Here is a 25,021-nt window from a genome sequence, read left to right as displayed (position 1 = left end):
CAATTCAGCCAAATGGGGAAATTTATCGTCGCCGATATATCGATCGACCACTACATCCAAGAACGCGTTCACAGTAACATGTTTTCGGTTGAAAATGCATTGATTTTGCTACACTTGACATGGGATCAACCAAGTCTCACCCAGCTTGAGGATAAAGTCCTACTGGGTTCACAGGGTTAGTTAAAACTTTATTAAATTTGATACCATCTTATATCTACATGGAGTTATTACAATTCTGTGACTGTTACAGAGGACATTTATTTATGTGTAATGATCTTGAAAGTTTGACTTACTGAACAGAATCACATGAACAGAATCACATGACCAACTCGAAGCAGAAGACGCACTTTCTCCAGTAGCAGAGTGTCACAGGTTCACAAGATATTCAGCATCAGCTACACAATATAACTGGAGTTCTACATTGCACCAAGTGGGGTACAAAACTAGAAGTCCTGATGTGTCGCCTTCAGAAGTGATGTTCTTTATCCTCAACACAGGCACCTAACTGGATTTTCATGTTTATATCAAAAGAATGGGGCCTGTAGACACATGCTCCAGTACTTCCACTGCAAAGCCTGAACTTCTGCGAACTGTAGAGGAGTGTGCTCAGTCAGAGATGAGAAATTCAGCGCTTTAAAATATTTAAGATTTAAAAAGGCCTGTTTGCACCAAATCCAAGACAAATTGCCGATGAAGTCTATTCACACCAAGACAATTTTTTTTTGTGCTATAAGAAAAGCAAATTCACTCCTGAATAATAGCCCTGATAGCTCACATACACCACCCAGACATCTATTTGATGTGTGTTTACAGCCAAAAAACTTTTAGGTTGTTTGCTCATCTGCAATACGTCTATAAGACGTTTCTTCTCGGATGTCAATAAGACATTCAGCAGATGTCTTCGAGATGTTTATGATTTAAAATGTTTGTATAGCTGATCTTTTTAAGAGTTTAGCAGATGTTTATTAGATTGTGATGCTTTCCAGATGAAAAGATCTAAAACAGACATCAGAGATGTACGTGTACTATCTGGGAGGTGGCACTTAACGAAAAGCAATTTTATTCCAGAACAGTGCAAGTGTCTCCATTTTAATTTCATGCCCTCAACTGCACAACACGTTAATGAAAATGTTAGTAAAAAGCCTGCAAGCAATTTCGTAAAACGCAAGACTACTTATAAACACATGAACTCACTTTGTGATTTTTTCTGCAATCCTATACCATAGCTCTTTATTTGCATTTAAGCAGCTGTGGCGATTATCAAATAATACCATAGACAAGGGCAACTCCAAAAGGTCCATCTAAGGTAGTGTCTGGTTGTTCTCCTATAGGTGTTTAAAGGGTTCACCCAAAACTGAAATTTCTCTCATGATTTACTCACCTTCCTGGCATCCCAGATGTGTATGACTTTCTTCTGCAGAACAGAAACCAAGACTGTATGGAACACTATTTCTGCTCTGTATGTCTTCACAATGCATGTGAATGGGTGCCAACATTTTGAAGCTCCTAAATCCACATAAAGGGACTATAAAAGTAATCCATTTGACTCCAGTGCTTAAATCCATATTTTCAGACACTCTATGATGTGCGAGTGAGAAACAGACCAATATTTAAGTCATTTATCATAAATACTCCTCCCTGCCCAGTAGGTGGCAATATGCATTAAGACTAATTGTGAATCACCAAAAACAGAAGAATGGGAAAGTGAAAGTAAAGTGCAGCCTGACAGAGCAGGGATGAGAATTTATAGTGAAAAAAAAAAAAAAAAAAAAAAAGACTTAAATATTGATCTGTTCTCAACCTCATCCATCATATCACTTCTGAAGATATTAATTTAACCACCAGTCAACAGAGTACTTTTATGTTGCCCTTATGTGGATTGGAGCTTAACATTTTGTCTGTATAAGCAGGGTAAACAAGTGCTTACCTAACAGAAGTGTGAAAATAAATATTTTAAAAATTCATAGTGTAATTTAATTGTTAATATAAACTTTGTTCACATTCGTCATTTTTCTTCTCAGTTGAGCAGCTCAGGCAGTTATTCATTTATTCGCTTTGGCGCCACCCTCAGGTATAAGCACTTTGTAATGCTTTCTCTGACCCTGATTCAAAGCATTTTATCACCCTTTCACTGAACTCAGTACATTCATTCAAATAGAATGACTTAAACCCGCTATAACAAATTGCTTACCGTAAGCATGCTTACCATAACAAGTAAGCCAATCATAAGCTCCTTCCTTCGGTCATGCTATTTGATAGGCTACCTGATTTTTGTTTAGCGTCAACACGGTCAAGTTCCCGTAACTAATGCCTTATTAATCGCTAAAATGGATATTTGCAGTGTTAGCGTCAACAACCTACACGGATTTTGCAAACTTGGAAAAAGGGAATAACTTTCTGAAGGTCACCCAAAACCTGTTTATTAGATCTTCACACTCAAAGGAAAAATCGTGAGGCGATTCCAAAAAGCATGGTACGAGAGGAAGGAATGGCTGTGCAGCAACTAACTGCCTCTTTTGCTACTCCTGTAAATTATTTTATACGGCTGATTATAGTGTGGACTCAGAAAGGCTATGGGGACCTTAACAATCTGACAAATGCACTCATTAAACATGAAAAGACCACAGTCCACATAAGAAACAAGGTAGCATTAAAAACATTTGGCTCTAGTCATATAGACTTAGCTCTCAATTAACAAATGAGATTCACTTTTTAATATTGTGAAGTTGTTAAAGAAAATAGCAAAACACTAAAACTGATTGATGCTACCTGCTATCTGGCCAAGCAAGAATTAGCATTTCAGAGTGACGAAGGCAGGCAATGGCTCTTTGAACCACGGGAACTACGTAGAACTGGTTCATCTCATTGCAAAGTATGATGTGAATTTAGCCATGCATTTAAGGTCATCCACTGTTTTCTCTGGCTTGTCTAACAAGATCCAAAATGATCTGATTGAGGCTATCGGATACATTATCAATAACATTAAAAATGAAATTTCTGAAGTGCCCTTTGTTTCTGTAGTAGTTGATAAATCAACGGACTTCACAAATAAAGCCCAGGTATCAGTCATACTGCGCTATGTACTGAATCAAAAGGTGAAAGTAGTGTTTTTAGGTTTTGATGATGTGAGTGACGAATGCGGACACTCTCACTGCATATGTTTTGGGAACTTGACAAATTTAACTGCACTGAAAAATGTATTGCACAGACATATGACAGAGCTGCAGTTATGGCATCACATTTAAATGGTGTGCAGGCTAAGATCAGAGAAAAAAAATCCTATAAGGCTATTTTCATGCATTATGCCCACAAACTAAACCTCATACTGTCACAGTCAGTGAGATCCATTTCAGAATGCCACATCTTTCAAAACATTGGAACGGATTTCTTCATTCTTCAACAAATCAACAAAGCTCACAAAACTTCTTGAGGTAGTCAAGCGACGAATACAGAGAGCTGCGCCGACAAGATGGTCTTCACACTCATGCCTTGTTCAGAAAATTTGTCACCACTACTCTGATTTAAGACTATGTTTCAGTATATGATCGATAATCCAGTGGCCTGGGATAATGACACGCTTATGGCTGCGGGATATGATGCCTGGCTGGCAAAAGCCTCAATGTGCTTTCTCCTTGGCATCTATGAGTATATTTTCAATTTGACAGATTCACTTTTCAATGCGCTTCAGAAAAAGGGCATGGACATTGGCTATTGTTGTGCCTGAATAAAGAAAACGATGGCTGCTTTGGATAACAAATGGAAGGACTGTTTACGATGCGCAATTTCTTCAGAAATGCATCCAGCTCAACTGCAAGGAAAGGCAAGGAAATGAGGAAACTTTGACAGGATTTATAAAGATATCACCACACAAATGCAAGCGCAATTCCACAATTTCAATGGTTTGAGTGCTGTTGGCCTTGTTGACTGCAATCAATTTATCCAAATGTCAAAACAGTTTGGCAACAAAAACGTTTGAGAGCCTGGCAGTATTTCTAGTCCAGCATGATTTGGTAGAAACAGTTCCTCAGGCAACAAAGTTGCTTAAGTTAGTCTTGACAATACCAGCAACAACAGCATCTGTTGAGAGGTCTTTTTCTACGATGAAGAGATTGAAGACCCTCAGTCAAAATCACATTGGTCAAGGACGGCTGACATTGTTGGCCCTAATTTCAATTTAGAAAGTGAGGCTATAGAAGCTTAAGCAAGTGGGCTGACAGATGACAGATGTTCATTGAAAAGGGAGACGCATGGATTTGGTGTTCAAGTAAAGGCAAGTTAATATATTTATTAAAAATCGGTGTTATTGATTGTAGGTCGTAGATATTAGGTCTTTGTTTTTGGTTAAACTAAAGCTATGAATTGGTGATCTGGCAAACATGTCCTTGTGTTATGCTCAGTTTTATAGTTGTAACTTAAGGGTGCAGTGTCAGTTTAAGATTAGGGAAACTAGTAATGTAGACACGGCAGTCATTTCATTCAGGTTACGATTGTCTTTTGTGGTCAGATCAGTTAATTGCCGCTGTCCATTCCAGTGGTTCAGAAATGTGGGAAGAGTGACGTGTGAGGTCTATGATGTTGAAACATCTATCTAGAAACTGTCAGTCTTTTCTTTTTGCTGTATTTAAAAAAAAGCTCTTCTGGAACCATGGTTCTTTGTATGATTTAATGGACATAAACATACTCGGCTGAATATTTGGCAATCTTTAATTTGTGTTAGAAGACTGTCCTGAATTTAAAACAATTTGCTCGGGAAGTTCGCCACTATAGTTTCCGTTGACTGGTGGGTTATAGGGCAACAATTTAAGTCAATAACATTGCCACAACTTCACATTCACTCGTATAATGTGTTTTGGGCACAGCGTTTAATAATGTGTACTAAAAATCTCTGATGCTTGCACAGTCTCAAAGTCCATGCCACGTGCCTGCATTGTATGGACCAACAGAGATGAGAAACTCTTGGTTTGTGTCAGCAGATAAAAGAAAATCATACACATCTGGGATGGCATGAGGGTGAGTAAATGATGAGAATTTTCATTTTTGCGTGAACCCTTTAATGTCGCTTTGCTAAGTAACTTAGTGTTGGCGCCACCAACTTGTTGGATTTTGTAGCTGCAGCGGTTTGTGGACACGTGACTAAAAGCACACCTCATTAGTCGGTCAGTTTTCTTCGCAGTACGGAGGAGAAAAAAAAAACACAAAAAAAAAAAACACACAAAAAAAAAAAAACCACATTCTCTGTGGACGTTTTGTCAGACCTGGTGTGAATAGCCCCATAGGGGTGCATCGTTCCTGTTCAAAAGCTTGTTCCCAACGAACATTCGCACAAATTTAAGCATGATGTGAATAAGCCTTTAGATTTGTTACCTCGATTTAAGCTGCTCATGCTTGGATTCTGAGGATTTGCACACTGCTTATAACAATGTCCATCGGCAGCATTCTCAACATGACAAATGACAACGTCACAATGGACAAATACCTACATGTAAATAAGCTACAGGTTAAATAGTCAGTGACAATATCAATGACTAAATAGATTATAAGCCATAAATTTACCAGTTCTTATAAATTTCTTTCATCAGCAAGTATCAAGTCGAGAATGTATTCAATACATTCTCGACTTGTTTAAAAGCAACTACTGCATGGTTGCAAATATTTGTTTTTGAAACTCATGAAACTAGCTAAATAGTTCAGTTATTAATATTTAGACTTCCTTTCTACTTTTAAATTTCTTTTAAAATGGTTTATACTTGGGCCATTCAACCAACCCTTCACTTTTAATGAACTCTAACATCATCTGACAACCAAAAGTTGTTAAGTTTACCCGTCTGGCCATGGTGACAACATCACTTTCTGAACTCCCATCCTTCTCTGTGAAAGCAAATGTTTTAACCTCAAATCTCTTGAAGTGATCTGGTATTTGTACTCTATCATCCGCGAATACAGGATGCAAGATGGTTTGTTCAGGATCTTTAGGATTTGCACAGCTGGTTAGAGACAGAAGAATTAGAACTCACTATAACTGTTCACACAAACACTTGCATGATGATTTAAACTTACCCATCAACTATTAAATCCCATTTAGGTTTGGAGTTTCTCTCCTTGGTGAGTGTTGCCCAACAGTTTTCCAGGACTACTGCTACCCTAGAGTCCCTGGAGTGATTCATACCCACCTCAAAATAAAGAGGCTGTTTCAGAAACTTTAAAACTGGGTAGTCATCATCATGATAGAAGAGTCTATAGACCATATCTTGGGACAAAAAATACAAGATAATCAGTTTATGAACTCTGATCTCACAGAAAACAGCACTTGGCTTTGCCTAAAATAACATTTCTAGTATTTAGCATCTAGTCATGTCTATTTGCTGCACATGCAATGGACAGTTATCATTTAGGTAGCTTTACTTCCATGCTAAACTAATTCACAACTTCTTCCAAACTAGTAAATAATGCACCTATGAATGGTTTTACAGCAACTGAATGACCTGAAAGTTGACTACACAGAAGGCATTATGCTAAAATTTTTCCCACAAAATACTGCTTTAAAATGGCCCAAGTCCTTTATTCATCAGTTTTGCAAGTAGTGTTGTGCCCAGGAGTGTCCCCCCCAGAACTTAACTGCAGTGACTCAGCAGCTTTAACACAAATAAGATGACATAAATCGCATGTTTTACATACCATGAGAGAGCCGCAGCGAAACAGTGAGTTCACCCTTTCCAACATCTGCATGAGGCTCTTTAATGGGTGAAACTACATTGATGACCACACTTTGGGTAGTATTTGCCATATAAATGCAGGAGACTGTGAACCTGATATGAGGAGTGATTAAAAACAACTTCAAACAAGGCCACAATTCAGTCACTATTAAGTGTTAAAAGAACACACCTAAAATCATGGAAGTAGCTTTGAAAATTTGTTGACTTAAGGAATAGTTTCCCCAAAAACACAAATCATCATTTACTCACCCTCATGTTGTTCCAAACCCATATGACTTTTTTAGGGGACACAATTATTATTATTATTATTTTTTACATGTATATAAAAGCCCATCTTTTCAATATAAATGGCAGTAGATAAAGCCTAAATTTAGAGTATAAAAATAGCCCATGCGGCTCTTGCATCATATTCCAAGTCTTCTGAAGACATTTGATAAGTTCTGACTACAACAGGTTTGTACAGAGTCTTGACATTTTTACTGTTAGGTTTTCAAGGTATGAAATATGCTTGAATTTTGAATATGTTCCTTGAAAATGCTCGAATTTTCCTTAGGTTGTTAACAGTTCTAAAAGATCTAAACTTATTTTGAATTTGAAATTGATATTTAGTCGTTATGTACCACTCTGCATCTTGTTTTGATATTGCGCACACGGAAGTACTGAACGTCTCCACTTTGGTAGCCATGAAGACTTAACACTAAACCCTAAAATTACAATTTAAACAACTTTACAGCTCATATTTTTCAAAAATAAATTTAGCTTTTTTAAAGGAGGGACGAGTAGAAAATATTTTTTGTGGTAATCAACATTCCTCAAATGCTGTCGATTGAGCTCAACTTGAATTGAACCCGGAAAATATCTTTAACTTAATTGAAAGTCAGTAACTGTAATTTAATTCCAAGAATTTAAAATGTGGTTACACTAATTTTGCCAAAAAAAAAAAAAAAAAGTAATTAAAATCACATGAACTTACTAATTGGATTCCCCAACTGGTGCTATTCATACACTTGTGCCAATAAACCCCACTTAAATTATGAAAATTCCTAACCAGTGTCGTGTCTCGTGTTCAGTTTGTGAATTGGAGGTCAGATGCAAAGAATCTCCTCTCTTCCAGGACACTTCATTCTCATATTTCATGGTGTCCCCAACAAACTGGACAAGCAAAAAGTTAGAAGATTCTCAGTATATATAACTGCAGTCGTGCAAATACTTGGTGCGAGTGTCCTTACTGTACCGTTCGTGAAGTTCCACAAGTGTTTACATTAAAGCGAAAATAAGCAAAGTGATCTTCACTGTAGAAGGGTTTGCAGGCCGGGTCTCTAAGAGAGAGTTCCCTGGGATTCAGATGTGGCAGAGATTCCAGTTTGGGAAGCACCACAGTCATCGTTCCATTGGAAAAACACTCTGACACAAAACAAAAAGTAACTCTCAGTGTTCAAAGAGAGCGACAAGGTGAACTGTCAAGGAGGTGATTAAAATCATGAACAGACCTGACACTTTCACAAAAAAAGGGCAGGCAAGGGAGAAATCTTTGAAATGCCAGTCATTCACAGAATCGTGTATTTCCACATCAATTCTTCCCATGACTCCTGATGACTGAACAGACTTGAAAATGGATGACATTAAATCAGTTAGAGGAGTTAAAAACCAAACAGTAATAACTTCCATTAAGTTTAAACCTGGCCGCAGATTCCACCTCCAACTACGCACATTTTGGATGTCTCCCTTATTTAAACTCAATTTAGTTCAGTAAGCACTATTAATACTAACTCATAATGACAATATATCTACTATGAGTGTCTGGTTTGTATTAAGGGGATAGTTGGCAAAGATTGAGGAATGAGGATTAGTAAATAATACACCATTTTTGACTGCTTAGAGGAACAGTTCACCCAAAAATAAAAATTCTCTCATTTACTCACCCTCATGCCATCCCAGATGTGTATGAATTTCTTCTGCAGAACACAAATTAAGATTTTGAAAGATGAATATTTCAGCTCTGTAGGTCCTTACAACGCAAGTGAATGGGTGCCAAAATTGTGACGCTCCAAAAAAACACAAAGGCAGTATAAAAATTTATCCATACAACTCCAGTGGTTAAATTCATATTTTCTGAAGCAATATGAAAGATGTGGGTGAGAACCCATTTAATTTTTGATAGAAATTCTTCTCCCTGCCCAGTACAGGGCATATGAATGAAGAATGTAAATTACCAAAAACACAAGAATGTGAAAGTTAAAGTGGAGGCTGACTGAGCAGGGAGAATTTATAGTAAGTACGGACTTAAATATTGACCCGTTTCTCACCCACACCTATCAAATCACTTGTGAAGACATTGATTTAACCACTGGCATCATACGGATTACTTTTATGCTGACTTGGTAATTTTTGGAGCTTCAAAATGTTTGCACCCATTGAGCAAAAAGAGCCGAGATATTCTTCTTAAAATCTTCATTTGTGTTCTGCTGTACAAAGTCATACACATCTGGGATGGCATAAGGGTAAGTAAATGAGAGAATTTTCGTTTTTGGGTGAACTATTTCTTTGACTGTGCTATGGTAATAGTCACTAATCTCCATTGCAACTGGTGGAAATCTGAAGAGTACCTCAAATACCACAGTTGGGTCCATGAATGGCACAGCAATGTTCAGATGAGTTTCATTTGAAAGGCGATTATACTGCTGTAAAATCTCATCATCCAGCTCTCTTTGCCCCATTACGATCTTCAGCTGGGATCTTGGGGTGCTGCCATATTTGACATAAATGTAGAAATTCTCATCGTCACACTCTCCCCCTGCATAAGGAAGGACTGAAAAAGGAACAACAGACAAATAAAAATACAACTTAAATGTAAGCGTAACCCAAGCATGCTTAATTCTGCTGTTGGAGTTCTGCCCTCCTGCAGAGTTTAGCTCTAACCCAAGTGTGTAGCCCCAATACAGTGTTTCAAAACCTGGTCCTGGAGGACCCCAGCACTGCACATTTTGGATATCCCCCTTATCGAAGACACCTGGTTCTACTGATTAGCTCATTACTAAAGACTCCAAGATGAGTATTGGGGGTGTCATATAAGGAAAATATCCAAAATATGCAGTGCTGGTCTAAAATACCTGGAAAGGGCACTCCATTACTATTCTAAATTAATTTCAAGGCAGTCGCTCAGCTGGCAGACGCTAATTAGCTTGACACCACCACACAGTCACAAGCTAGCAACACTTTTAAGAGCACTCCATAAAATCTGTTGCCTAATGAACAACTGTTATAATATAATTAAATATTTGTGATTCATATGTTGCTTGCAAAAAATTGTCAATACACAACTACTTTTAAATGTCTATCAACGGAGCAAGATGTCATTAGCCCGCAAAATGTGGGTACGACATCTACCAGCAAGGGCTAACTGGACACCCAAGCGCACCCAAATACTTGATTAACCGAACTATAGTAATCTCAGTGGGAAACTGCACCATCAGGAATTTTTCCTGATGGACTTCTGGTGGCCAAAACATTTCTATACATTAATTTCACATGGGGTTCAATTTTGGTAAACTTAGAATGACGAAATTACAGCATTCACCAAAGGGAGATCACTTGGTCTGGCGGTGACCACTTTGTGGGCAGTGCTTTGTACATTGTTACAATAAATATTCACAATGGAGGAGCAAATAATTTTAGGGTTGATGTTATTTGTATCTTCACTCACCCAGAGTATAAAGTGCAGCATAAAAAAAAAGGAGGCTTCTTGGAATTTCATTGTGCAAATGTAAATTTAACCATGCCTTTACAACAGCAACCAGTCTTACCAATTTCACTTAAAGAAGTTTCGAGTACAGTAGAGTATGTGAAAGTATCATGTTTAGGCAAGATGACAAAGCCAAAGACAAGGGGAAGTGTGTAGCCTCTGATGCCAGGCCGAAGAATCTGCATCACAAATGCAACAATGTTAAAACAGAAAAAAATAAATGAGCTGGGAAAGAAAGATCATAAACCAGAACTTAAATGTGTACCAGTTTTTGGACATTGGGATCAGAGTAGGGAACCTGGAGAGCAAAGGCTTTGGTGCCATTAGGTAAGCTGTGCTCCAACAGGCCAAGGCCTTTAAAAATGATGTCAGGGACAGTCAGCACTTCTATCCCAAAAGTGATATTTAGCAGCTCCACATCAAGTAGGAAGTAACCCAGCACAACATCAAACACCTTCTGCTTAGGCTGAGTGTCTGATCACATACACAAAAACAATTATCTGGGGAAAAATCAGCAACTAAAATAACTTATGAAAAACAGCTGAAACCAGCATAATTGGGTTTGATGGTCTCGGATGATCTATCTGGTCAATTCAATGACCAAGCTGGTTTCCCTGTCTAACCAGCTGACAAGTTTCCCAAACCCCTTTGAAGCAACCCAAGCAGATCAGCCTTGGAGACCAGCAAACCTGCTTAGGCTGGTTAAAGTCCCCCCCCCCATCAGGGAAGTTTTTTTTGGGCAATATTCAACACTCACTGTCAATTAGTTGGGGAGGCCATGGTGTCAAAGGGGTTGTGATCGGAAACAAGACCTTATATCTGGTCTTATCCAACCCTTCCTTCCACAGCAGCTCAAGCATGGGCTCTATGGTGTAACTTATATGATACTGGTCCTTATGAGCATGACTCTGTAACACAAGGGTACTGGTCATTATATTGAAGTTAAGCAGCAAAAGAAATGTTAATGCAATGCAAGCTACAAACCCAACCTTGTAGTATCCATTAGGAGACCCAACAGGAATCTCAACAACTATATGGGATTCGGTGAAGGTCATGGTGTAGTTAAGGCTGGCCATCTCAGCAGGTGTGAGAAGTCTGCCATTAACGCCTACGTGGGCCTCAAGTATTTCTGGAGGTGTAACTTTCGAGGACACCAAAGGGGTTATGTGTCGAGGAACGCGCCAATAAATCATTTGATCCACAACAGTAGCTCCATCTGAGGTAAAATCAGATTGCAACATGCTTCAGAACAACAAAAAGTATTTTTTTCCCCATGGTTCTCAAAGACTGATGCTGCATTCCATATCAAGTAGAAATATCCCTCATCTGACTTTACATCTCAGACTTCTGACCATTAAAGCATTCCATTACCCAATGCTCAGAAAATGATGCATAATGAACTAATTTCAATGCTTGCATTTGCTTTGTATGTGTTTTTATTCATCAAAAATATGTAATAAAATAAGCAAATAAATTGAGTAGGATAAACATTGCTGTACATTGCTAGCATTTGTTTAGCAGGTGTACAAATATCAACAGAAATTTTGTTTCTGCAAACAGGTTTTAACAGCATGAAACATAGGTACTTCGAAGTCAACTTTTATTTGTTTAAAAAGGTGAATGCTTCTCATTAATAGGGTTGGGAACAGAGAACCGGTTCTTGGTCAGATCTGGTTAAATTTTTTTATTGTATTTTTTAAATACCACAACTGAATGATTTATGGCTTTCAGTTCCATGAATTTTCCACCGATGCAGATGGAACACTGTACTGCAATTCTCTGACAGCATTTCCTGCAGTGCAGTTCAGCAGCAGTGCTGTCCCCTAAAGAATCTACAACACACAGCACGACCAGTGTAGTCCAATGCTCGAATGAATGACTTTAATGTGCTGGTTCTTCTGAATCTATTATGCGAAACGCAGCACAACCAGTGTAGTCGGATTCCCAAACGAATTACTCTGTGCCTGTCCTTTTGAATCTAGTGTGAAACATAAAGCACATCCAGTGTGGTTCAATTTCTAAACAAATACGACATCAATTTACCTGTTCTTTGAAATCTACAGAACAAAAAAAAAACAAAAAAAAAAAAAAAACAAAAGTACATCCAGTGTAGTCTGACTGAACGAATTACATGAAATTCTGACATGCAGTTGAATGGAACGCAGCAATAGATCAATTTTCTCTTATACACTCTATAGATAATACCTCATCAGGTCGTCATTTACTTGGGCATATTGCCACTCAATCTCATGAATAAATTCATTAAATCTGCCAATAATTGTTTTATTTTTTTGTTCGAGTTTACATGTGTTGTAACCATAACATTTTTGTTGGAATATAAATGTTTGATGACCAATGAGAAGAAAGAGGAGTGAAAGAAGTCTCACTGGTTGGACAGGCAGTTGCGGACTCCACTATAGTCATCATCCAGCGGTCTCGGAACAACACCACCGATTTGAACACCATCATATCAACATCTGCAACCTGAAATGGAAGGACAGCTCAGAAGAGAGGTTCTCAACCCCTTTGGAACTAAACTCAGAAAAGTGACCCTCCAGGAGCAGGGTTGAGAACCCATGCATGCTTTAGACCAGTTGTTTTCAATTCTGGTTCTGGACATCGTATGTCAACCTTATCACACAAATCAGGTCTTGGAACATCTAGTTATGAGCCCATCAGTTGAATTAAAGTACTCCAAGACCAGGATTGAGAAACACTGCTTTAGACACTATGGAGGAAGTGATGAATGAATCATATCTACTGGCACAAATTAATTCATACATGTTGTATAAAGGTTTCGGCCATGCTGTATGGGCTTCGCATCACCAGTCGCGTTGTAGAACTGTTAACGTTATAACCCATGCTTTGGAGGTCCTCTTTATGAAAAGCCTTCTCTTCAGGAGTGTACAGTAGGATCTTCCACATTTTTAAGTTGGGCATAACTGTGGGCTGTTGAAAACAGACAATTTAAGATTTTCTGCATCATGAAGATCATCTGGGTTGGGGGAAGGGGGGGGGGGTTGCTTTTAATACATACCCACTGTTTAACTGCAGCAGTCTTGATGTCTGGTATCGCATTCCTCACAGATACCTGATAAAACATGAAACACACGGGAAGGGGAGACCAGGGGGAATTTTATATATAAATGTATATATGAATGACACGGGCGAGCAAGACAGAAGCACATCAAAAAGACCAGTTTAATGTGTGTTTAAGTACGAATCTAAGCAGGACCTAAACCTAAATTATGTGAAATGGGTCAAATCCTTTTGTACTAAAATATACATATTGACCTGATGAATTAAACTATTTGCAGTGTGGCTATTTGCACCCCAGTACTCTAGTGGAAAAACAGATGTTTACAAAAAATGCCACAACAGTAACGCTGCAGTTGTGTGGGGTGTAAAGATGATGTGGATACTGTATATTTTGTGTGCTAAAGACCAGAGTTCCATTCCACCTTTTGTCCCACTCATCTGTCCAAAACAAAATTAAGCCAAAACACTACAAAATTATCAGAAAATAAAGTTATAAAAGCCTTGTACTTATTTGTCCTTAGAGGGATAGTTCACCCAAAAACTGAAAATTCTCTCAGATGTGTATGAACAAATGAAGAATATTTCAGCTCTGTAGGTCCATTCAATGCAAGTAAATGGTGACTTAAATCTCCAAAAAAATCACAAAAGTCAGCATAAAAGTAATCCAGAAGATAGGTGTGAGTGAGAAACAGATAATTTTTCTTTTACTTTAAATCTCAACTTTCACTTTCACATTCTTCTACTGTTTTTTGGTGATTTGCATTCTTTGTGCATATTGCCACCTACTGATCAAGGCTGATCAAAGGTGGAGATTTATAGTAAAAAGATACTTAAATATTGATCTGTTTCTCACACACACCAATTTAAGCACTGGAGTCATATGGATTACTTTTATGTTGACTTTGTGATTTTTGGAGCTACAAAAGGTCTGATCACCATTCACTTGCATTGTATGGACCTACAGAGCTGAGAAATTCTTCAAAAAATCTTAGGGTGTGTAAATGAAAGAAAAACTTTCATTTTTGGGTGAACCATCCCTTTAAATGTTCTGACCAATACTTGGTTACTTAAATATTTGCTCAAATCTGTGATGGGCAATGATGAGCTTAAGGTATCCCGCTCCCACAAAAATGGGCTGTATGCAGGCTGTAGCCCCCATCAGATGGCAAAGTATTCAGGAGAAATGCTCAGTTCCCTTGTATAGAGAAATATTTAGTAACTTTCAGTGGGACGAGAAGTTCTCTGCATCTTTCAATCAGCCTCATTATCTCTCATGCATCGAGTAAGACTGTGACAAACAGCCTGGTCTCATGAAATTTGCATGAGCATTGCAACGTTTTTGCAAAACTGAAATTACGTGCTTCATTACACGTTTGGCTGCAGTTTACAAGTGAAATGTCGATGAGAAAGTGAAAGTTTTTTTTTTCTCCCAATTTGGAATGCCCAATTCCCACTACTTAGTAGGTCCTTGTGGTAGTGCAGTTACTCAGTTGCCTCTGCTTCCGAGACCATCAATCCGCACATCTTATCACATGGCTCACGGTGCAGGACACTGCGGAGACTCGCAGCATGTGGAGACTCATGCTACTCTCTGCGATCCACGCACAACTTACCACACACCCCACTGAGAGCGAGAACCACTAATTGTGACCACGAGGAGGTTACCCCATGTGACTCTACCCTCCCTAGCAACCGGGCCAATTTGGTTGCTTAGGAGACCTGGCTAGAGTCACTCAACACACCCTGGATTTGAACTCGTGACTCCAGGGGTGGTAGTCATCGTCAGTACTCACTGAGCTACCCAGGCCCCTGAAAAATTTGTTTTTATAAAATCTAAATTTGATGAATTTGATGATTAAACCACACAGTTGTTATAGCGCCTCTATAGTGTTCATTTCACCAGAAAACTGCACCGAATCAGACAGTGGCATGTAAAAGTCAGTTTGCAAAAATGTATATAATGTTCATTCTATGAGACCAGGTTGGCCACAAACACTTAAAACATTTATTTTCTGTTAATTTTGCCGTGTTGTGGCTTAATTTCGTTGTGTTGGGGTTTAATTTCTTTGTGTTTTAAGCTTTTATTTGCTTTGCTAATTTGGTTGCATCGTTCACTTAACGACCACCGTAATTCAGACCTTCTCATAGACACTTTGTAAACTTGAAAAACGTCTTAAATATGGACCAGGCAAAGCAGCGGTAAGTAATTTTATTAATCTAAGATTCAGATATGCCAACATGCCAGTTTACACTCCACCCCCATAAACGATTTCAGCTGCCATTTGTTTGTCTGAATTGGGAAAGTTCAATATAAACAGCCCATGAAGTTATTGTGTGTAAAACAAAAATAAATAAACGTTTACTTGCCTCCATGTAGTTTGTCTCACACAGAATCTCACGCGAAGTCATGGCGTGATTGCAGGTCTTGGACACTTCGAGGACTTTCTCAGCTAATGTAGGGAACTCATACAGTTTAAACTGCATAGTTACTTTAAATTCCATGTCACCCTATAAAACAGTGAAACATATCTTGTTTGTCAGAATCTGAAACAGGCCCAATTCAGATTTTACATTATACACATAATATATATAGCTCAGCAAAATACCCACTCAATGCAAATCTTTACATTAAAATAATTTCCTTTTATCTATTTTATCTTGACGTAACTTCATTATGTATACAATAAGCTACAGAATGACTGTCTGCAAGATAAATGAATGTTTGATTTGGAAGGACATGTACCTTGTTTTTTGCAAAACAACTCTGTAGGGAAGCTGACACTATTGTATTCCCCCAAGGATCCGATTTCTGGGTGAAACCACACTGTGCCTCAAGGTAAGGTGTGAGAACAACTTTCTGCGTGTCATCTGAAATGCCCAGAGGAGCTTTGAATTTATTCTCAGGTTTAATAAACTCATTGGCATACAAAAAAAAAATGGAATAATCAACTTACTGACTGCATAAACCTCTACAGGAAATCCCATGGTCAAAGAATCAGGGAGGATAAATTGTACCCTATTTCCAAGGCATTCAGCTTGTATTTCATCTGCAAGCAATGTATTACGCCCATTAATGTGGGTCATGGATAACTTGTCACAAAATGTTTTGAATGGCCATGCCATATCTTACCTGCAGAGGTATCTGCATGAATGCTCATTACAGCGACCATTAACCATAAAACTCTACTAGAAATAAACAAACTCAATCAACAACTCTGGTGATGAATTAAAGCACACATAATTCCATGGCCTAACACATACCCAAAGTATATCTCAAAGCATCCCATTTTTTTAAAAGCTTGAATAACGTATAATAGAAACCGTCAACACAAACACAGTATGGCAGAATGACGTCGCGCACACCAGCTCATTAATCAACTGCGAGCGCTTTGTATAATTGCACAGTATTGCGCACAGGTGAGGAATTCAAACGCCTCGCTCACCTTCTCTTACCTGCGCCTTTACTGGGACTCTCCGCCCATCTAGGTGTAAAACTGGATTTGTAGGTTAAGCGAATCTTTCCGCTTATTGTGATCATGTATGTCTATTGGTAATATTTATTTGCACACCAGGCGTCTGCTGGATCAGTGGGGAAATGACTTGGAAACTTGAATGGTTAGGTGATCGTTAGTTTATGCTGCACACCTTTTTTTTTTTTTTTTTTTTATTTCGTATTTTAGATTCAAACACCTAGTTTAAAAAAATACTTCAATTAGGATTTTTTTTTTGTGTGAATTATATTCTCCAAAGTAAAGTTCCAGTGTCATCATATTTTTGTAATATATGTTGCAAACAATTGTTTTAATATAATGTGTTTATATTATATATTATTATATAAATATTTTTATTATATAATATATTTTATATCAATATACAATATTTTTCAAATAGCATATATGTTGTCACATGTTTTAAAATGTATTATTATTATTATTATTATTATTATTATTGCAATTGATTAATTACGGTTGTTTTTTACTTACCTTTTTTCATTTTTGGTGCATGAATTGTTTTGTGTTTTACTGTTTTGAATGAGCTGAAAAGCCATTAAATAGCTTTTAATACATTTTAAATTCAGATGTTATGGAAGGTTGCTTTTAATTTAGATTAAATTATTATTATTATTATTATTATTATTATTATTATTATTATTAAAAGGTAATCTATTCTTCTCAAATCAGTAAAAAAGGTATGTTGACTATACAGTACTCCACAAGGCAGGCCTAATCTAGAATAATCATTAAAAAAAAATATAGCTACAGGATATGCTTACATTGGTGAGTATGTGTTTATGCTCCATTATGTTAAATGCAGTGTTTTATTCTTTTTAAAAGATGTCACCCTTTGTAATATGTTGACATCGAGGGTAAATAAGGACACCTAATTGTTTACTGTAATTGTAGTAGGCTCAGACTATGTAGGCTTCTAGTGTTGTTGAGTTTCAGTTTATGTTGTCTGAGAGGATGCATTTACAACTGTGTGTCGAAGGAGATGATTAGTGTAAATATGGGTAAAAAATGTGACACTTTTTGTGTTAGGATCTATTAATTCATTTAAAAATGCAGTACATTCATACCATGTATACAGACAGTGACTTGAATAGACCTCTTCTAAATTCAGTGATGTTCATAATGTCTTATAAAGGCTAAGGTCAAAGTCGTAAACATACCGTAAGTAACAGGCCTATACTGGAGCCCATTTTGTTGTCATTTGACAAGAAACCCAAAACAGGAAATTCTTTATCCGAGAGGACCCCTGTAGATCCTCATGGCTGTGTACCAAGGTCAGAAAGTATCTTAAAAAATATCAGATAATTTGACCTTTTTTATGAAACTGTAAGGTTAGTTCTGATTGTCAAATGTCAAACTGTACCAAAAAAAAAAAAAAAAAAAAAAAAGGCAAAGACATTCACAATTCAAAAATTCATGATATATGTTTACGGTATTTTTGTAATTATTTAATGTATTTTATTATTATTACTTTATTTTTTTTTGTTTTTTTTTTGCAGGGTAAATCATTTTTAAAATTAAAGAATGAGACAAGAATGTGTACACCAAACTGTTTTCAAGCTGTAAGGAAAATATATAATTGCTTTTTACCTGATTTTAGAGTCAAAACTTTTGTTGAAAAAGGTATAAAACCAACAAAGAATTACAAAGAAACGTTGAACATTATATATATATATATATATTTTAAAACTTGGCACCTGTGTTTTAAACTAGATTTCTTCATTTAATCTTGGACATACTTATATATCATTGAACCACTTAAGTTAATCTAGTGTTTTCAGCAAATATTTTTCAATTTGGTTCGTACTGACAGCAGTTAATAAAATTTTTAAAAAGACAGTACTCTGTGCTAGGAGTGGGTGATATAACAGTTGCAGTGAACATGTTTACATGCACACCAAAATGCTAATAACTCCCAAAAATCAGCTTATTAAAAAAAAACAAAGAAAAAAAAAGAAAAAAGAAAAAAACTGACAAAGCAAGAAATTCGCATTTACATTTTAAATAATCACATTATTCTCTGTTTTTGATGTCAGATTGTGAAGAGGCATATGCACAACCCATACACACATTAGATAAGCCTGTAAGAACACGGTTAAGGTGTTTACATGCAATGTGAAATCGGTGTGATGGGCAAAAAAATCTACCCGTGTCGATTGGTATATTCTTTATATATAATATACACAGTTGTGCTCAAAAGTCTGCATACCCTGGCAGAAATTGTGAAATTTTGGCATTGATTTTGAAAATATTAATTGACTGATCATGCAAAAATTTTTTATTTAATGATAGTGATCATATGAAGCCATTTATTATCACATAATTGTTTGGCTCCTTTTTAAATCATAATAACAGAAATCACCCAAATGGCCCTGATCAAAAGTTGACATACCCTTGAATGTTTGGCCTTGTTACAGACACACAAGGTGACACACACAGGTTTAAATGGCAATTAAAGGTTAATTTCTCACACCTGTGGCTTTTAAAATTGCAATTAGTGTCTGTGTATAAATTGTCAATGAGTTTGTTAGTTCTCACGTAGATGCACTGAGCAGGCTAGATACTGAGCCATGGGGAGCAGAACTGTCAAAAGACCTGTGTAACAAGGTAATGGAACTTTATAAAGATGGAAAAGGATATAAAAAGATTTCCAAAGCCTTGAAAATGCCAGTCATTACTGTTCAATCGCTTATTAAGAAGTGGAAAATTCGGGGATTTCTTGATACCAAGCCAAGGTCAGGTAGACCAAGAAAGATTTCAGCCACAACTGCCAGAAGAATTGTTCAGGATACAAAGAAAAACCCACAGGTAACTTCAGGAGAAATACAGGCTGCTCTGGAAAAAGATGGTGTGGTTGTTTCAATATAGTGTATATGTATATATATATATATATATATATATATATATATATATATATATATATATATAGCCCTTTATAATGAGATTTGTTTTTACAAAATTTTACATACAATTACAGCCTTGCTAAATTGTGCAAATGGATTACAAAACTAAGACTATTTTATTTTATTTTTCAGAGCGAAGAAAAGTCCCACAGATATCAAAATTAAAATATGCACGTTATTGAAAATACATTACTCGTGGAATATCTTATACATAATCCCAAAAAGGTGACCATATTTGCCAAAACCTGTCTGATTTTTGAGTTTTTCAAGTGGAAGTTGTGTGGCTGCCAAAGATTTCCACATTTTAAAAGAGGGTACCTGAGGAGATGACCAAAGTAACAGTATACATTTCTTTGCCAGATATACCAATATTAAAAATAACTGTTTTGCATTAGAATCAAACATTACCTAATATTCAACAGGTACAGTTCTGGGGTCATGTCAAAGTGTGACTCAAGAAGTTCTTCTATGACACTGTATATTTTGTTACAATACCAAAAAGATGAAAAAGTCCCTATATCTTTCTTACACTTAAAGCACAAACCCAAGGAACCCAAGGATGTACAATTTCTGTACATTTTCTATATATGAAGTGGTGTGAAATAAATCCTTTTGATATATTTGAAGCTGAGTTCATGAACCCCAAGTGAAGTACATTTGGGATATATATTTTTACATACAGGAACCCAATCATCATCACCAATGGCATGCCCCAAGTTGTTTTCCACACATTCTTTAGGCTTTCTAGAGCAGACGTACAGTCATGAGACAAAACACCATATATTTGTGATATCAACCCCTTACAGGACTGGTTTGTCAAAAGTTGTTCAATCCCTGTCATCTCAAATCTCACTTTACTCTTGTCAGACAAAGATTTTACAAAATGGCGCATTTGAAGGTATTTGTAAAAAAGAGACGTTGGTATTTCATATTATTCTGAAATCTGTTGAAAAGATTTTAATGTACCTTCTGAAAACAAACAAGATATTTGAGAAATCACTGCTTCAACCAGGCTGAAAGTCCAATGTTATATACTGTAGGGTAGAAGGAAAGACTGGATTGAATGGAGATGACAGGGAGACACAGGCTGGTATTCTGAGGTACAACTTTACGTTTCTCCAAAGCCAGTAGAGTGTTTTAAGTAAAATAATTTCCTGAAATACATTGTAGCTTCCTGACATTTGTAACAAATGGTATTAATTTTACTGGCAGTGAAGCCAAGCTGTTAATTCCATGCTGAGACACAGAGAATCAGTCCTGTCATTGCACCAGCTAACCATATTTTACCTGAGCTGACCAGTAATTCAGTTGAAAATTTGGTAGAGCAACACCACCTTTATCGTTTGGTTTCATTAACTTGGAAAATTCGGGGTATTTTATTATTCCATATAAATTTAGAAAAATGTTTATTAAGATCTTTGAAAAATGAACTGGGTAAATAACAAGGAAGATATTGGAATAAATATGACATTTTAGGAAGAATATTCAATCTTTTTACATCATTACATTTATTCTGACCAGAAATGAAAAAGGAAGTGTATACCATGTTTTGAGATCAGTTTTAATTATTTCAATAAGCAGGGAATAATTTTTACTAAAAAGATTCTCAAACACTGGTGTAACTAAAATACAGAGGAACTTGAAACCATTCACAGTCAATTGAAAAGGCAAAAGAGATTTTAGATTAGTTAGTGGGGAGATGTTAAAGGGGTAGTTCACCCAAAAATTATCTTAATATTTACTCACCCTCATGCCATCCCAGATGTGTATGACTTTCTTTCTTCAGAAGAACACAAACAAAGATTTTCAGAAGAACGACTCAGCTCTGTAGACCCTCAAAATGTGAGTGAATGGTGACCAAAACTTTGAAGCTCCAAAAAGCACATAAAGGAAACATAAAAGTACCAATGCCATACTGATTAACAAAATGTTGAGTCAGTCAATAAAGAAGAATTGAACCTCCAAACCCTGCCATCCAGGACTCATAACACATAGATTACATAAAATATCAGAAATAAATTACTCAAGTCTAAAGCAATAACAAGTGCAGCCGGTTCTTTGAGAAAAATGTCAGATTAAAGCTGAGACTGTTGCACTCAGAGTCCTGGTCAGGTCAAAATCATAAGTCCTCCAATAATATAAATAAATAAATTAATGAATAAAAATAATGCTGAAGTCACCCAATTTGTCTGTTAAGCATTACTTATCTTCAGGGGCGGTTTTAGGCATGGGCAACATGGGCAACTGCCCAGGGCGGCATCTTGTGGGGGGGGCGACATGAGGCGCACCCCCCTGTCAGCAACTTCGGGGCGTTCTCATTTATAATTTAATCCTACCCGTACCTCAACCTCAGTGGCAGCAAATGTGAATCCTGTGATATTTTTGCATAACAACATGTAGTTACACAATAAATATATTGTATTATGTATTTTATTGTTATTTAATAGTAGTTAATGACACAATATAAAGTGGGACCAAATTTCAAATATCTCAAAAATCTGGCCGTTTAAAACGAATTGCTCCCAATTACTCTATTAACCTCCAAATTTCTATTATTTGTATGGAAAATGCAAGAACATCATTCTCAATTCTGCCAGAGTAACTGAAGTACCACCATGATGTATGGACAAGTTCATCACCATCAAAGGGATGAAGATCTGGTCAACCTCAATGTCGGACGCATCCAGCACAAGGTGGAGCACTGCGCTCTGCTCCGATTTCTGAACACACGCGTGGGTCAGCCATCCTAGAGCTCTGTGAAGACTACAGCCCTGCCGAGCAGGAATACTATTTTGACAGGAGCCCACAAATCCTTCACTGCGTCCTCAATTTCTACCATACTGGCCACTTTAATGCACTGGAGGAGCTGTGTGTGTTTTGCTTCAGTCAGGAGATTGAATACTAGGGTCTTTGCGAGCTGGATCTGGAAGCCTGTTGTCTTGATTGGTTCCTTGAGCACAAAGACGAGAGGGATCAGAATATATGTCGGCAGTCGAGTAATGATGCTTCGTCTGGAGAAATCTCTGTTGTGAGCAGTGACCGGTGGAAGTTTGAGGGTATGTGGTGCTCAGACGAGCTTAAGTTAATGTGGCAAACTCTTGAAGATCCCAGTCACTCCAAATGTTCCAAAGGTGTATCTGTTCTCCGTCTTGGTCATTTTGACCTCTATCGTGGCTATGTGTATCCACAGTATGGCAGAATTTAGGTATGTCACTGATAGCGAGCATTCTGCACTGGACTTTCTAGAGCTGATCTGAATTGTTTTCTTCACAGTGGAATTTGTCCTGCGGGTCGTAGCAACTCCTCGCCCATGGAGGTTTTTGGGAAACCCTCTGTATATGATAGATATTGCTTCTATCTTGCCTTTCTATGTCACACTGGCCTTTGAAAGATTTGCCAAGGAGAACAGGGAGGAAAACCATAGTCTGGTCAAAATGGGAAAAGTGGTTCAGGTTCTCCGTTTAATGAGGGCCTTCATGGTCCTAAAGCTTGTGAGACACTCAAAGGGTTTGAGAGCTTTTGGGGATAATCTAAAGTACTGCCAATATGAGCTGGGTCTTCTCATTCTTTTTATTGCCGTTGGAATATCATTCTTCTTGACTTTGATCTACTATACTAAAAAGGTGGACGGTTCTTCCAAACTATCTACCATTCCTAATTGTTAGTGGTGGGCCATTATTTCTATGACTACAGTAGGCTATGGGAAAGTATGTCCACAGACAACAGCTGGGAGAATTGTAGCCACCCTTTGCATTCTCTGTGGTTTACTTGTGGTTTCTTTACCTATCACCATCATCATGAACAACTTTTCTAAATACTTTGAGAGAAATAATGATAAGAAGTGTCTTTTAGCAGCTAAGAAATAGAAAGTTAGCAACCATTCCCCCTTTGTTTAACATTTTAGTTTTGTGATATTACCTTCAAAAAATAATTTCTGGTATGAGATGCTTCAAAAGTCTCTTAATCTTTACATTATCCAGTATAAATAAAGGCATTTTATTAAAGTGTCTTGTGGTTGGATAATTGCAGTTTCCTCAAATTTGGATCAATGTTGTTCCTACCAGTAATATGATTCAGAAGAATCCAAAAGTCCTGTATAACCCTACACAAATAGATTACATTAAAATAGAATAAACATTCATTCAATTAATTGGCATTGTTTTATTATTGGGTATTTCTCAAACATACAGTGGTGGCCAAAAATATTGGCTCCCTTGGTAAATATGAGAAAAGAAGGCTGTGAAAAATATATCCTTATTGTTTATCCTTTTGATCTTTCATTCAAAATATTCACAAAAATCTATCCTCAAATAGATATCAAACAATTCGAAACACAACACAAGTTTTATAAAAAAAGAACTAATATTTTTGTCAAATATATGTGTGGCACAATTATTGGCACCCTTTTATTCAATACTTTGTTCAACCTCCCTTTGCCAAGATAACTGCTCTGAGTCTTCTCTTATAATGCCTAATGAGGTTGGAGAACACATGGCAAGTGATCTGAAACCATTCTTCCATACAGAATCTCTCCAGATCTTTCAAATTCTGATGTCCACACTGGTGGACTCTCCTCTTCAGTTCACCATACAGGTTTCTATTCCATATGGCTACCTCTCTGTGTGTGCCAAACTCATCTCCGGTGTTTACTGCTAAAAAGCTCTATTTTTTTTTTTTTTTTTTTTCTGACCATAGAACCCGGTCCCATCTGAAGTTCCAGTAGTGTCTGGCAAACTGAAGATGTTTGAGTTTGCTGTTGGATGAGAGCAGAGGCTTTTTTCTTGAAACCCTCCCAAACGACTTGTTGTGAAGTAGGTGATGTCTGATTGTATTTTTGGAGACTTTCTGACCCCAAGACCCAATTAATTCCTGCAATTCTCCAGCTGTGATCCTTTGAGAATTTTTGACCACTCAAACCATCATCCTCATCGTGCGTGGAGACAGTATAGACACACGTCCTCTTTCAGGCCGATTCGTAACATCTCCAGTTGATTGGCACTTCTTAATTATTGCCATGATGGTGGAAATGGGTATTTTCAATGCTTTAGCTATTTTGTTATAGCCACTTCCCATTAGGTGAAGCTCAACAACCTTTTGCTGCACATCATAACTTTA

General features: G+C 37.1%; 2 protein-coding genes across 2 annotated transcripts; one reads left to right on the top strand and one right to left on the bottom strand.

Moving 5' to 3' along the window:
• Positions 1-519: 519 nt before the first annotated feature.
• Positions 520-16,652, bottom strand: zpax2 (zona pellucida protein AX 2). The gene is given in 20 exon segments (XM_051655080.1): positions 520-590; positions 5,365-5,476; positions 5,822-5,984; positions 6,058-6,247; positions 6,676-6,806; positions 7,762-7,865; positions 7,948-8,117; positions 8,204-8,318; positions 9,320-9,522; positions 10,517-10,634; positions 10,709-10,929; positions 11,213-11,363; positions 11,445-11,671; positions 12,843-12,939; positions 13,237-13,404; positions 13,493-13,546; positions 15,862-16,002; positions 16,238-16,362; positions 16,449-16,541; positions 16,625-16,652. Coding segments are annotated over 20 exon segments (2,682 nt in total).
• Positions 16,653-22,521: 5,869 nt separating this feature from the next.
• On the top strand, positions 22,522-23,772 carry kcns3b (potassium voltage-gated channel, delayed-rectifier, subfamily S, member 3b). The gene is given in 3 exon segments (XM_051655079.1): positions 22,522-22,639; positions 22,642-23,047; positions 23,049-23,772. Coding segments are annotated over 3 exon segments (1,248 nt in total).
• Positions 23,773-25,021: the final 1,249 nt, after the last annotated feature.

This window comes from Myxocyprinus asiaticus, chromosome 25 (assembly GCF_019703515.2).
Source record: "Myxocyprinus asiaticus isolate MX2 ecotype Aquarium Trade chromosome 25, UBuf_Myxa_2, whole genome shotgun sequence".
Lineage (NCBI taxonomy): Eukaryota > Metazoa > Chordata > Actinopteri > Cypriniformes > Catostomidae > Myxocyprinus > Myxocyprinus asiaticus.
The sequence above is the reverse complement of the archived record's forward strand: the minus strand, read 5'-3'. Positions and strand labels throughout refer to the sequence as shown.